The 13,851-nt window shown below is 34.6% G+C and overlaps 1 protein-coding gene and 1 long non-coding RNA gene across 2 annotated transcripts; one reads left to right on the plus strand and one right to left on the minus strand.

The window, feature by feature from the left end:
- Positions 1-5,360: 5,360 nt before the first annotated feature.
- Positions 5,361-6,816, plus strand: LOC145051652 (putative 2-oxoglutarate-dependent dioxygenase AOP1). Its single transcript, XM_078999518.1, has 3 exons — positions 5,361-5,822; positions 5,899-6,220; positions 6,347-6,816. The coding sequence occupies exons 1-3, from the start codon at positions 5,449-5,451 to the stop codon at positions 6,623-6,625; spliced, it is 975 nt and encodes a 324-aa protein (XP_078855644.1). The 5' UTR covers positions 5,361-5,448; the 3' UTR covers positions 6,626-6,816.
- Positions 6,817-10,477: 3,661 nt separating this feature from the next.
- Positions 10,478-11,333, minus strand: LOC145051653 (uncharacterized). Its single transcript, XR_013683754.1, has 2 exons — positions 11,265-11,333; positions 10,478-10,653 (listed from the first exon to the last, which is right to left on the minus strand). It is a non-coding gene; the product is annotated as an uncharacterized LOC145051653 (long non-coding RNA).
- Between the last annotated feature and the right edge of the window lie 2,518 nt (positions 11,334-13,851).

Here is a 13,851-nt window from a genome sequence, read left to right on the forward strand (position 1 = left end):
ATGGATCTGAGCTCATCAGGAAGATCCAGCCGGTACGCAATCCTGCCTACCCGGGCAGTAATCCTAAAGGGACCGATAAACCGGGGGCCCAACTTGCCCTACTTCCGAAACCGGATGACACCCTTCCAAGGTGACACATTCAGTAGTACCAAATCTCCCACCAAAAACTCAAGGCTTGAACGGCATCGATCAACATAACTCTTCTGACGACTCTACGCCACCTGAAGCCTATCTCATACCTGCTGAATCAACTCAGTAGTTTCAAGTAGCACCTCAGTGCTTCCTATGACCCGATGTCCGACCTCCCCCCCCCCCCCCTCCCCCAACAAATCGGGGTCCTACACCTCCTTCCATACAACATCTCAAAAGGTTGTCAATCAATACTGACATGATAAGTGTTGTTGTAGGAGAACTCTACCAGCGGAAGGTAAGTATCCTAACTCCCCCCAAAATCCAATACGCATGCCCGAAGCATATCCTCAAGTGTTTGGATCGTTCTCTCACTTTAGCCATCGGTCTGAGGGTGATATGTTGTGCTAAAATGCAATTGAGTACCCAACTCAATTTCCTGTTTACGGTTTGTCACAATCATATCATTCAGGGTCTTATACCCCGAAAAGCTCACGAACTCCCTGATATCATCCCTTAGCATAGCAAGATATATCGTCTTTCTCATCTCCTCATCGGCAGCGTACTACGGAAGCAACAATGCCCTCTACCTGAATTTGGCGGAGATCTACGCCAAAATCTCTATAGTCTGGTGAAGGTCCTGAAACTCCCTCACCAGCTGTTGCACCTCAATAGTCGGTGAAAATTCCCGATAAAAACTCTGTACAAAATCACCACAAAGTCATCACTGTAAGAGCCTCCGTCCCAATCGCTCTGGTGACCTCCTCCTACCAGTCCCTCAGCAAGCAAAACGTGAATCCCACCTTTTCCACCTTGGGACAAAAGCTCGTGCGCTGAGCATTCTCCATGTCAACGATCTAGCGGCGGATAGCGATGGGGTCATTAACCCCAAAGAACTCAAGTGCTCCACATGCCTTCAACTCCTAGAATGAGGGAGTTCGAACCCCAATCTGAAACTCCTCGTGTAGTCACCATCCTCAAACTAAAAATACAACATAGAAATCAATCAATAAAGAAGTTTGAGGGGACTCCTCCTCACCATTTTCCTTAGAATTTCTAGGTCTGCACTCGTCTCGGGTAACGGTCCTATGCTTCCAATAGTACGGACCCAAAAATACCTTCCACACCTACATGTACCTTCCTCAAGTTTATACTTGATTCCTCCAATTCACCACATTATATAAAGCTCATACAACACAACACACATATCCTAGACTCTTCTCTGATTTCTCAACCCTCACAAAACATAGAACCAGAAACCTCAAGCAACACCGTTGGTTGCCCTATACATGCATGTTATACACAAATAGAATCACATAGACTATAAAATAAAGTTTGTACCCTAATTCCGCAACCAAACAAGGAACAAGAAATGAGGCATAATCCATCATTCTAGGGCTATGCAATCCTAATCATATATAACTTTGAAAGCATACACTTAGCAAATAATAGAGTCAATATTGATTCTAAGTAATACATGGTATCCAATTTTCCTAAGATATAAGGCATCACACAAATCAAGAAACTTTATCACATCATTTCTGAAGGTATCCTTAGCCCTACTCCAGCATGCAGTTCACATATCAGCACACTAATCATAATACATAAGCATAGGCAACTTGGAAAACAATTACTTGAGCTCGGCCAATCGCACACATTGCACTCTCCCTTTTTACTCAAGAAAACCTTTTTTTTAGAAAAATTCAATTCTTTTTCTTTTGAAAAGATTATCATTTCCTCAATTTGAGTTCTGACACACCTGAGAGTGTATTCGAATCCCTCAAACCAAGGCTTTGATACCAATTTGTAACGACCCAAAAGTAGAATAAGTTTTTTTTCACATTTAAAACAAATACTACACATATAAAAATTGTTCCAAAACCATCACATTGTATAAATCTCACATCATCATAGTACAATATCAATAATGCGGAAATAACAGGAGAAAATGTTATACCATGACGTCAGGCCCTTCCCTTAAAGGGTTACACTAACAACATCTTAATGTTAATATATATTATAATAATTTGTTCGTTAATAAATATTTATATTTCTTGTATTTAATTGGAAAAATTATTATTTATGGAAATAATAATTTCTAAGATAGAAAAACAACTAGTAACTCTTATAGTATGATTTATATGTTATGTACATCTTTTTGAACATATAGAAGGTCGTTTATATAAAGATAGTCTATATAATAAAAGCATGTATATGCTAGTTAAATGGGTTGGAGTGAAAGACATCCCGCCATCACTTCTTTTCCATTTTGGCATGATTTTCTTCTAAGAGAAGAAGGAGCGTGCTATATTTCCTTTCTTCCTAACATGCTTGTCATAACGCGTCATACCTTCATGAATAACTAGCTTTGATTTAGTACATGAGTGGATGTATATATAAAGAAGGGTAAGTACTAAAAAAATGCTAGTTTTCCATATACTTCTTCTTCTCTTTTTCTCTCTTAAATCTGGGAGCTCTTTAGCTCTCTTCCTTCTCTTCTCTTCTAAGGTGTAATGTAGAGTTAATGTGCTTATTAGTTTCTTCTCCTTAAGACTTATTTGGTATATGTCTTTAAGGCTTAAGAACAACTTAATATACATGAAGGACTAACATCCATGTCAATTTGAAAAATTGTTGGTGATTCTATCTAAGGTAAAGTTTTGTAGCTATTTGGGACCGATTATGTATATGTGTAAGTTTTGTATATTACGGTCGATTATGTGTAGATACAAGCCATCAAAACAAAACAACACATTTTTAATTTAAGATTTTGAGCGACCATGTCTTAAAGTATTGATGGCAACAAGGAGGAGAATGGTGGACAAAGAAGTAGGAAAAAGGGGTGGCGTTAGTTAAGGTTAATAAAAAGGGTGAGTAGAAAGAGGTCTCGACCTAGGGTTTTATTAGTGGGCATGGAAGGCAATGAGGTATGTCCAGGGTAGCAATGAGGGAGAAATCTGGCGGTGGTGGTAATGGTTCTATGTAGGGATGAACAAAAACTAAACCACAACCAAGAAAAACAGAAAACCGAAACTGAAACAAAAACCGATGGTGCGATTTTTTAATTTTTAAAGAACCAAAAATTTTTGGTTGGTGCGGTGTGGTTTTTAATCTTTCAAAAACCGAACCACACCACATATGTATTAACCGCAACAAAGCCTTTCTATCTATAATATTTAATTATTTGTTTTATTAATTATTAATATATTATTTATTAAAAACTTTTAAAAATATGTGAAAATTTTAGCGGGATAAGATTATACGGTATTTCATTCTCTCCTTCGCGTGTTTGTGTTTGATTTTAGCAGCCGGTAACTTCAAACTAATGTTTTAAAAACCGGTTTGAACCGGTCGGTCAAACCGGTTGGACCGGGAATCGGAGAAGGGAACATTTCCACTATCACCGGTTTATATTGATTTCTAAACTGGATTGAACTGGCCAGTTTTTAAAAAAACTTATTTGAACCGGTCAAAATAAACCGATTAAACCAAATAAAAACACATGAAAAAAAAACAATTACATAATGAACTTTGGTGATTATTTTTTCAAATCTATTTAGTTTCTCTAAATAAAAACATATGATAAATGTTATAAAGTTTTTTGATGTGTTAGTATTAATCTAAAACTATATTTTGTTTCGGTATTATACTTTTTTTTTTGACGTATACAGATTGATGTAAAACACTAAAACTTATGTTTATGTGTTATTTTAATGTATTTGGATTCATCTACAACTTATTTTTATATGTATTTTTAATGTTTGAATCAATAAACATCAAATTCATGATTTATATATGTAGGAAAATATAAAAAAACGTGAAATATATTGAAACGTGTTGATCCGGCGGTTGAACCGGTTGAATCGGAAACCAGTCATCATACCGGTTCAACTAAAAAACCGGTTTTTAAAACATTGCTTCAAACTCAACATGTTGATTGTTTTAGAATTCATAATTAGCAAGGAATTCACTAGCATGGTGTTTCTTTTCCGTTAGCAGTGTAGTCTACCAATATTCACTAAAGTCCAGAAGTTCATAACATTGTTTACTGTTTACCACAATAATAAATAACCTAAATTTTTTTGCACTTTAGTAAAAGAACTTAATAATATGTTTCAAATCCTGATGATAAAATCTCAAATGTACACCATTGCGTTTAAAACCCATAGAAAATAATCGTACCTAATTAATGCGGTTAATAACCGAACCACATAACCGCATTACATAAAAACGCACCAATCGGTTTTCAAAATGAAATAATAGTATTTGGGGTTTGTTGTGCGGTCTTTGCCAATAATCAAACCCCATTCTACTCACTTCTAGATCTAGGATTTAGATAAGGAAATGAAAAAAAAAAAAAAAACGTGGAGGGTGGGTAATTAAGGAATGGGGATGGAGGGTATAAGGAGAGTTAGGACAAGACTTGGTTAATCTGTTACTTAAAACTATAAAATAAAATAATAAAATGAACGTATTTTAATAAAAGAAATATAATATAAATATATTTAAAACTGTAAATAAAACAAATGACAATTATCAAAAATTATAAAACTACTAGGTTACATAATGGTTTTTAATCATAGATGGATCTAATGTAGAGACCGAGATGACCCTTAATTGTTTTTTCAATAGTGTATTTTTTTTTTGGAAAATTTTGTTTTATGTTACGGTAATACCTCGGAAAAAAAAGTGTGGCATTCCCTAAAAAAAAATTAGGTTATTTCTTATTATATACAAAAAACTTTTACTATCCTTTTACTTTAATCTTGGCTTAACCACTGTTTTTAACTATATATTCAATTTTTTTATCTTATTTTGTTTTTTCTAAGAAAAAACCCAACATAATTACTTTTTTTTTAATTTTGTAGGTTTGTAGCTAAATATAAGTTATAATTTTTTTTTAAAAAAATATCCATATCCAAATTTTAATATATTTATCTAGTTAAATTTTAATATCGAACAATGTTTTCTGTTCGGAATCAAGACATATGATTTGCAATTAATAAATTACATATTAAATTTTATAAAACATTCAAGATAAATTAGTAGTAATAAATTATTTAATATGTAAAAATTCAAAATTAACAATTGAAGAAGGTTTAGTTACGGCAAAAGCAAATAGATTTTATTAGAGACCCATTGGAACAAAACTTGAAGAGGCTGTAACGTATAAGTACAAACATGAAAAACAAAAAAGTTCTTTTTTGCTTTGTGCTTATCGATTCTTTGTTTTAATCACTCAATTTGTCTCATGATTGCCTAATTAACCACTTAAGAACACACGCTTTTTCTCCCTCACAAACGCAAACATCCTTGGAAATGGCATCAGAAACTCAAATTCAAATTCCAGTAATCGATTTCTCCCAGCTAAATATGCATAATCCAGATAATCAGTCCATCTGGGAATCCATAAAAACCGACGTTTTAAAAGCTCTCCAAGACTATGGTTGCTTCGAAGCATCATCAGTTGTATCAATCGATCTTCAAGAATCTGTAAACGATGCATTGAAACAGCTCTTCAATCTCCCATTAGAAACCAAACTTCAAAACACATCAGAAACAGCCTTTCATGGCTATGTTCAATCTCCCAAGGTTCCACTCTACGAAAGCATGGGAATCGGTAATCCATTTATCCCTGAAAACGTTGATAATTTTACCAATCTAATGTGGCCTCATGACAACCCTAAATTTCGGTACGTTTCTTCTCTTCAAACGCTATAAATTTTGTTCTCACATATGGTATTGAAGCTGGTCGGGGTTCCATGGCAGCGAAAGCATTAAAATATACTCAAAGAAGTTGCGAGAACTAGATGAGATAGTGAAGAGGATGGTGTTTGAGAGCTTGGATTTGGAGAAGTATTTTGATGAACAAATGAAATCAACAAATTACCTTCTTAAGTTGATGAAATATCGAGCACCAGAGCCAAATGAATCCAATATTGGACTCCATACTCATACTGATACGAACATAATGACAATTTTACATCAAGACGAAGTCGGAGGGTTAGAAATCCAGACTAAAAACAATGAATGGATACGAGTGAAAGCTTCTCCAAACTCTTTTGTTGTCGTAGCTGGGGATACTTTCAATGTAAGTAAAATAACTGTAATTTTGTATTGTATTCGCGTTGCACTGAGATTAAGATTGATGTTAATGGATCAAAAATAACAAACTTTGCATGAGTTTGATATAACTCCTTATATGAATGTAATGCAGGTTTGGTTGAATGGCCGATTGCATGTCCCCTTTCATAGAGTGGTGATGAATGAAACTATGTCCAGATACTCGCTCGGGTTTTTTTCTGTACAAAAATCAAGCAACCTCGTGAAAGCATTTGATGAGATGGTAGACAAAGAACGTCCTTTGCTTTACAACCCTTTTGATTATGGAGAGTTTCTTAAGTTCTTTTATAAAGAGGGTGGCATTCAAAGCAAGTTCGCATTAAAGACATACTGTGGTGTCTCGGAGGGCTCGTTATGCTTCAAGACTTGTTGAGAATACTATCAATGAAAAAACATGTGTGTGTCTACAAGATTTGGGGATTGTTTTGCAAAGTGTACGTTATTTTTATAATTTGAACACGATAACTTTGTGTATAGGGTGTCACTTTGTTGCTTGTTTGTACTTGTTTTTGTGGCATGTTTAAATAAAAATCAGGTGGTGTTCAATGTCTCTTTTGAGACTTGAGTGGTTAGACTTTTTTCCCCTCTTCCAAATCGCCACCCAACAATCAACATTAATTGATCTATATTAAACATAGATTTTGAAACTAAGGTCTCTAAATTAGAAGGTTTTTCGACATAAATTTTAGCACTGATTCATGGCTTGAGTTCACATGGGTTGTGGATCTCAAATCTGAATGGTTCGGGAGCAAATAAATTGTGAAAAATCTTTTGGAGGAGCAAAATTTTATCCTTAAAGATGATTTCACATTTGATGAGGTCAAAAGGGTCGCAAAACTAATTGGTAAAATTGGAAAGAGAAACTATTTAGGGGTCTATGAGAATTATTCAAAGTACCTTTGTTAGTCTTAATCTCTATACTAATAAAAGAGTAGTCTTTTTGCCAAATGTTATAACATTAAAACTCCTAATTAATATGATGTCCCTTGTCATCCTATTAATTCTCTATTTTAAATTCATTAAACCTTCTAATTAATGTGATGTTATTTGTCAATCTGTTTATTCTTTATTTTAAATTTTAAATTTTATATTATTGTTCTCATTATTTCACAAATAAAAATAGTCTAATATATATGATAAATTAATTTCACATATTTATTTGAATCAATAATTATAATTTTACATAACTAATAAAAAAATCTCTTAATTAATAATGTATTTAAAATTTTATATAAAATAATTGATTAATAATTTTGAATTTTTTAATATGAATATTTAATTAATTTTGTAACCGTAGTTTTCACGGGTTATAAACTAGTTAATAATATCACTTTCACTTTTAATGAATTTTTGCAGGAAGCTCGGTATGGGAGAGAATACTATTAATTGTTCTTTTCCTCTCTGTCTTTGTCAAGCTGAATATGCAAAAATTATGATCACGTGATCTGGTTGTATTTGATCTAGCTTCTTGCTAGCCCATTGGTGAATGAATTTATTTTCTTGCTGCCAAAAAGAAAAAATCAATCATGATAATATATTTTTACATATTGTTTATTGATAAGCTTTTAATAGAAACTATAATCTATAACTTTGACAATTTATTTTCTAATGAAAAGGATAATTATATTAAAAAAATTAAATTTAAATATGATCTTTAATTAAAAACGGATAAATCAATTTGTTATCTGATCAATTTTTTATTAATAGTACAAAATAATTACCCACTTAATAAATGGTTACGTTGGAAATTATGCAATAGTTCTTCATTGCATAAAAAAAGCTTAAAATATTAAAAGACAAAGGATTTATTGTACCTCAGACAACTTCAAAAACTGTCCCTGTAGTTTCACGAAATCTGAAGTTTGGTCCCTAATTATAAAAAACCTCATGGATGGTCCCTATGGTTTCCAAACTTTTAATATTTAGTCATTCCGGTTCACTCCGTTACCATTTAGCCATTAACTCATTTTCAATATTATATTGCAAGGCAATTTTGTCATTTCACTTTAACCTTCACTCTTTAAAAGAGAGATTGTGTGCCCGATTTTTGTGCAAACCCTTTATCTGCGATCGTCATCTCTCTTCTCCCTTCCACTATTGGTCAGCCGTTGCACCTTTTACAATATCCAATCGCTTCGCATTCAGAGATAATGACTTGCAGATGTGAGAATGAAGCAACGAAGATCACTTCATGGAGGGATCGTAACCCTGGAAGGCAATTTTGGAACTATACAAGATGTGGGTTCCTTCGATGGCCTGGGCCTCCTATGTATGCTAGGACATTGGTAGTGATTCCAAGTTTGATAAGATCAATGAAATCAATTGGAAGAGAGGGTTGCTATTGCGAGTGCAGAACTATGGAAATACCAGCTAATGTTGTTTTGTTCATGGGTGTTCATTTTTTGGTATTATTTTAATCAGTAAGTATCTTGTGAAAGTTTGGATGGTAATGGAATTTGGGTTTTTGGTTTGTAACCGGTGTAGGGGTTTTTGGATTTTAATCGAATAGGGGTTTTTTCTTTCAGTTTATGTAGGGGATTTATGGAATTGGTGTTGTTGTATTTTGGTTTATGTATCAGATCAATGTAATAGAATTGTAATCAACTTTAGTTTCTAGCAAATCAATATTATGGAATGGTAACGGAATGTACTTTGTTATAGCTGAATGTTGAAATTCTAGAATGTTTTTCATTTGCAAGTGTTAAGTGTATTGTAAATGCATCTTTTAGATGGTTTTGATGTGCAATTGAAATGTACATTATTATTAATGAATCATTGAAGGGTGGTACACAAAACATATTAATTCATTGCCAAAATGTGCATACACACCATTACATGCCAAGTTGTAAAGTTCTTAACACAACCATCCTACTAAGTTCAAAACAAGTAAACATGATTTAAGTTCTTAGCCCATACATACATTACAGTTTCAAACAAACAAATATGACTTAAGTTTCAAAAGACCTAAAGCACAAACATCCTAATAACTACTGAACATAGTTTTCAGCCCCCTCCAACTTCACCACTGCCTCCCTGCCCTTTACATGTTCTGGAATTATGCCCCTTGTTATGACACTTTGAACATGTGACTGTCTGATATTTCCTGCTCAATTTACATGCTTGGTTGTTGGGCTCATCAACACCCCTCTTTCTCTTCTTCTTAGGCCTCCCAACCTAGACATATTGATATATTATAGTTAAAAATGAATCAATTCCATGTTAACATTTAAACTAAATATTACGCCTAATTGAAATATAAACCTATGTTTTATGTTTTAGTGGATTTAAAGTAAATAGGTAGTCACTTTTAGGCCACATTCAACGTCCATTCAGTGGATCAATTTTGTTGAAATACATGGCTTTCCATGTGGTAACCTATATCAAGGATGGACCCATTCATCAACATGTGGGGCATTTTATCCATTTTCACTTTTGTCCCATATAGCACAAACAACATGTCTACATGGAAAACCTGTAATTTCCCAAAACCTATAACTGCAAATTTGCTCATTCAAGTTTACCACATATTGATCTTGCCATGTGTTTGTCACTTGGTACTTTCCTGCCCCATTATATTTAGCCACATACTTAGTTGCATCAATCTTAAAATTGTCAAACACCATAGTTGATGTTGGGGTTAGCAGTCCTTCACACTTATCTATTTCCTTTTGCACCACACACAATCTCTTCATAAGATACTCTCTAAAATACTCTAAGCAAGTGATAATAGATTTATCCAAACCCTCATCTAGATTAGAATTGAATATCTCACAAAGATTATTCAAAAAACAATCAGTGTGTGCCCTACCTATATAAAACATATTAAGAGAAGAAAATTACACATCTAGTTAAAACACAACGATCAAAATTAACATTTATTATTTAAATTTCTACAAACATACCACTGAAGTGAGATTTAGACCAAATGATTGTTGGAATCTTACACACCTAAGCATGAGCCTTCTCATTGATATTTTTCAACTCATCCATTGCTCTGTTAAAGTGATTGACTGTTGTTGCTCTACCACACTCCCAAAGCTGGTCACGTAAGTCTTTTTTCCTTCCCATTGTCTCTTCATATTTTTCCTGGATATGCCTCAAACTGTGACATCCCCAAAATCACGGCCAGAAAAGACCGGTTTGTTTATGCTTTGTTTAAAAAACAGAGTTACATTTTAAATGAAAGTATTGCGGAATTTGTCCCAAAACAAAAATATGATAAAGATTTATCAAAAGCATTTCCATAGAAATGTATTTCATTAAAAGACTCGGGATGTCATGTTCGTACAGATCAAAAGCATAAACAGTACAATATAAGCCTTACTACATTATTTCATATCTACAGGTCTATATCCGTAATCCCTCGTCCAAAACATCACACCTATGCTCATGCGCCACTACCTGTAATACATAAAACTGAGTGGGTCAGGTTTGGGAGCCTGGTGAGCACATAGGGTTTTCAACCCACAATAAATAAGTTTATTAATTTCATCGATCAACAATAACCCGATTACCCGTTCCCGTTATCCTCACTTTACGTCCCTAAACACCTATCATAAGGGACCTAGCCTAAGGATCATCATCGGGACGGACACTACTGCTAAGGGGATTCCTCAGCAATAAATGTCCTAAAGGCAACCATGTGGGGGATGGAGTACACCGGTGAACATATCGTTCACAAGCACCTACAAGTTGCGAGCCTGCTAGTGTTCCACTGGACTGTCTAGAAGAGTCCGTAGTCGTCATCCATACTCCGCTAGATGACAGAATCAACAACATCAACATCGAGGCCTCTCATCATTTTATCACACATCACCTATTGCATCTACCCATGTTTTACCCCAACATTTTCGTAGATATAAAATACATATACAGTTTAAATCATTGAAAACATGTATAACAACGTTCATCTAGCATAGATAGCAAGTATTCAGATAATATGCACACATAGCACGTAATTTATATAAAATACTTCATATCTATGTGTAAGTTGAAAGTAACTATGCACTCACTTGTTAAGGTGATGATTCCAAAATCGGGCAGCGCTTGCTTCTAACGATTCTATTTTCCTTCGACGAAACCTAGCATTATTATCGCTAAATTTTAGTCTAATATTTACCGTGACCAACTATTAGTCTTATTATTATTATTATTATATAAGCGTTAAACAATATTTTCCAACCACTATGTACAGACAGGGGCCAGACATAAAACACCGGAGGGCAGGACCATTTTGGCATATAGCACTTCTGAAATCCAACAACCCTATGCGGCCCTTTAAACCAGATTCCCCGTACCGCGAGTAGTTAAAAAAAATATTATAACGACACTTATATAAGTTATAATAATAGCTCAAATATTTATTATAAGTTCATAATAACAATACTAATTTAAAATATAAGCTATATTAAAATAAGGTAAGCATAACTTACTTACAAGGGGGTTTTAGCTAGGAGTCGAGCTCTGCAGGGGCAGAACTTCGTTGCTGAATCTTTCTAAGAAAGATTCGTGCAGCGCTTCAGCGCTCACCTTACTATACTAAGCTACAGAAAGACAAGTCGAATCACGAGGGACCGAAATGCTCGGGGGATAAGGAGAGAAAGACTCTTGAATCAAGAGAATGGTGCAAGAAATATGAGAGCCCAAGGCTCTTATTTATACTAATTGAATTTTCAAAAACTACCCTCCATAATTACTTAATGACCTTTTAGTTATATAAACAACTAAACACCCCTCTATAATACTATTATAAATGGATTTAATGATATTTGTACTAAACTAATGTCGAAAGAACTCAACATTAGTCTTATAATGACCGCATCGTCGATACCTTTCTAATGATATATACATATGTATATATATATATATATATATATATATATATATATATATATATATATATATATATATATATATATATATGTGTGTACGTATACATGATTTATACTTTATTTTAATACGTAAATATGCTATTATAATTTGTAACTCGTTCATACGAACTCCGTTTTTGACGTTCTTTATATCCACGCGTAGGTGAAGACGTACTCTACAACTTTCGTTTAGACTCCGTCGGCTAATTTTGACTTTATTTTTTTAAAGTTATATTTTTAACAAGTCGGGACAGGATTGGTCTGTTTAAAATCTCATAACTTCTTCATACGAAGTCAGATTTGGGCGTTCTTTTTATCGATGTTCTTAGTTTAACATATTCTACGACTTTCGTTTAGATCACTAAGGCTAAATCTCGATCTATCGTAAATTCACTATTCACGCTTCCCGGTATCGTGCCGGTTCTGTCGTGAAACTTCGACGAGTCATAACTTCTTCGTTATAACTCGGATTTCGGCGTTCCTTATATGCACGGAAACCTTGATACATATCTACAACTTTATGTAAAGATATCGGGATTATCTCACACTTTAATTTTAACGCTCATTTTTATTCTTTATTAATTATACATTTATAATTAAATAATAAACACATATAATTCACATAATACTCAAATATTTCATCTTTATTACTTCAAAAAGAGTTACAAGAGTTGACCTAGACTATTACATTGACAAAAATGATTAGCCCTGAAACCCGGGCGTTACAATTCTCTCCCCCTTAGGATGATTCCGTCCCGGAATCATGCATCAACAAACAGATGTGGATAGCGACTCATCATGTCATCCTCTGTTTCCCAAGTGAGATTCGGCCCATTCGAATGTTTCCATCGGACTAGCACCAAGTCGACCATCTTGCGTCGTAACTTCTTAGTCTTACGGTCAACAATTGCCTCAGGCTCTTCGATCAACCTTTTATTTTCATCCATCCTTAACTCTGAGATTGGAATAATGTCGGGAACATCTCTCGTGAATTTCCTCAAGTAACACACATGGAAGGTGTTATGAATACCATTGAGTTCTTCGGGCAATTCCAGCTTGTAAGCTTGGTTCCCTATCTTCTGAAGAACTTTGAACGGTCCAATAAACCTTGGACTCAACTTTCCTCGTTTCCCAAATCGTATAAGTCCCTTTCACGGTGAGACTTTAAGCAAAACGGAATCCCCAACTTCGAAAGTTATCGGTCGTCTTTTCTTGTCAGCATAGCTCTTCTGACGATCCTGGGCTGCTAACATCCTTTCCCTAATCACCTTCAACTTCTCAGTAGTCTCATGGACTATCTCGGGGCCCATAAACTGCTTCTCTCCGGCTTCAAGCCAACAAGACGGCGTACGACACTTCTGCCCATACAAGGGTTGATAAGGAGCCATCTTGATGCTCGAGTGAAAACTATTGTTGTAGGAAAATTCTACCAGAGGTAAGTGCTCGTCCCAATTCCCTTGGAATTCGAGGGTACATGCTCTCAGCATATCTTCCAGCGTCTGAATCGTTCTTTCGCTCTGACCATCAGTTTGCGGATGATAAGCAGTACTCAAACACAACTTTGTACCTAACTCCTCTTGTAGACTCCTCCAAAACCTTGACGTGAAACGACTATCACGATCTGATACAATCGTAAGAGGGACACCGTGAAGTCTTATAATTTCCTTCACGTAAGCATTTGCGAGCTTATCCACAGACCACTTCTCGTTGGCTTCTATGAAGTGTGCAC

Source organism: Lactuca serriola, chromosome 5 (genome assembly GCF_051521515.1).
Source record: "Lactuca serriola cultivar US96UC23 chromosome 5, Lser_US96UC23_V15, whole genome shotgun sequence".
Classification (NCBI taxonomy): domain Eukaryota; kingdom Viridiplantae; phylum Streptophyta; class Magnoliopsida; order Asterales; family Asteraceae; genus Lactuca; species Lactuca serriola.

Coding starts and splice junctions, on each gene's coding strand:
- LOC145051652 (XM_078999518.1), top strand. CDS start 5,449: ATGGCATCAGAAACTCAAATTCAAATTCCAGTAATCGATTTCTCCCAG. Junction 5,823..5,898: donor CATGACAACCCTAAATTTCG/GTACGTTTCTTC, acceptor GTTCCATGGCAG/CGAAAGCATTAAAATATACT. Junction 6,221..6,346: donor TAGCTGGGGATACTTTCAAT/GTAAGTAAAATA, acceptor AATGTAATGCAG/GTTTGGTTGAATGGCCGATT.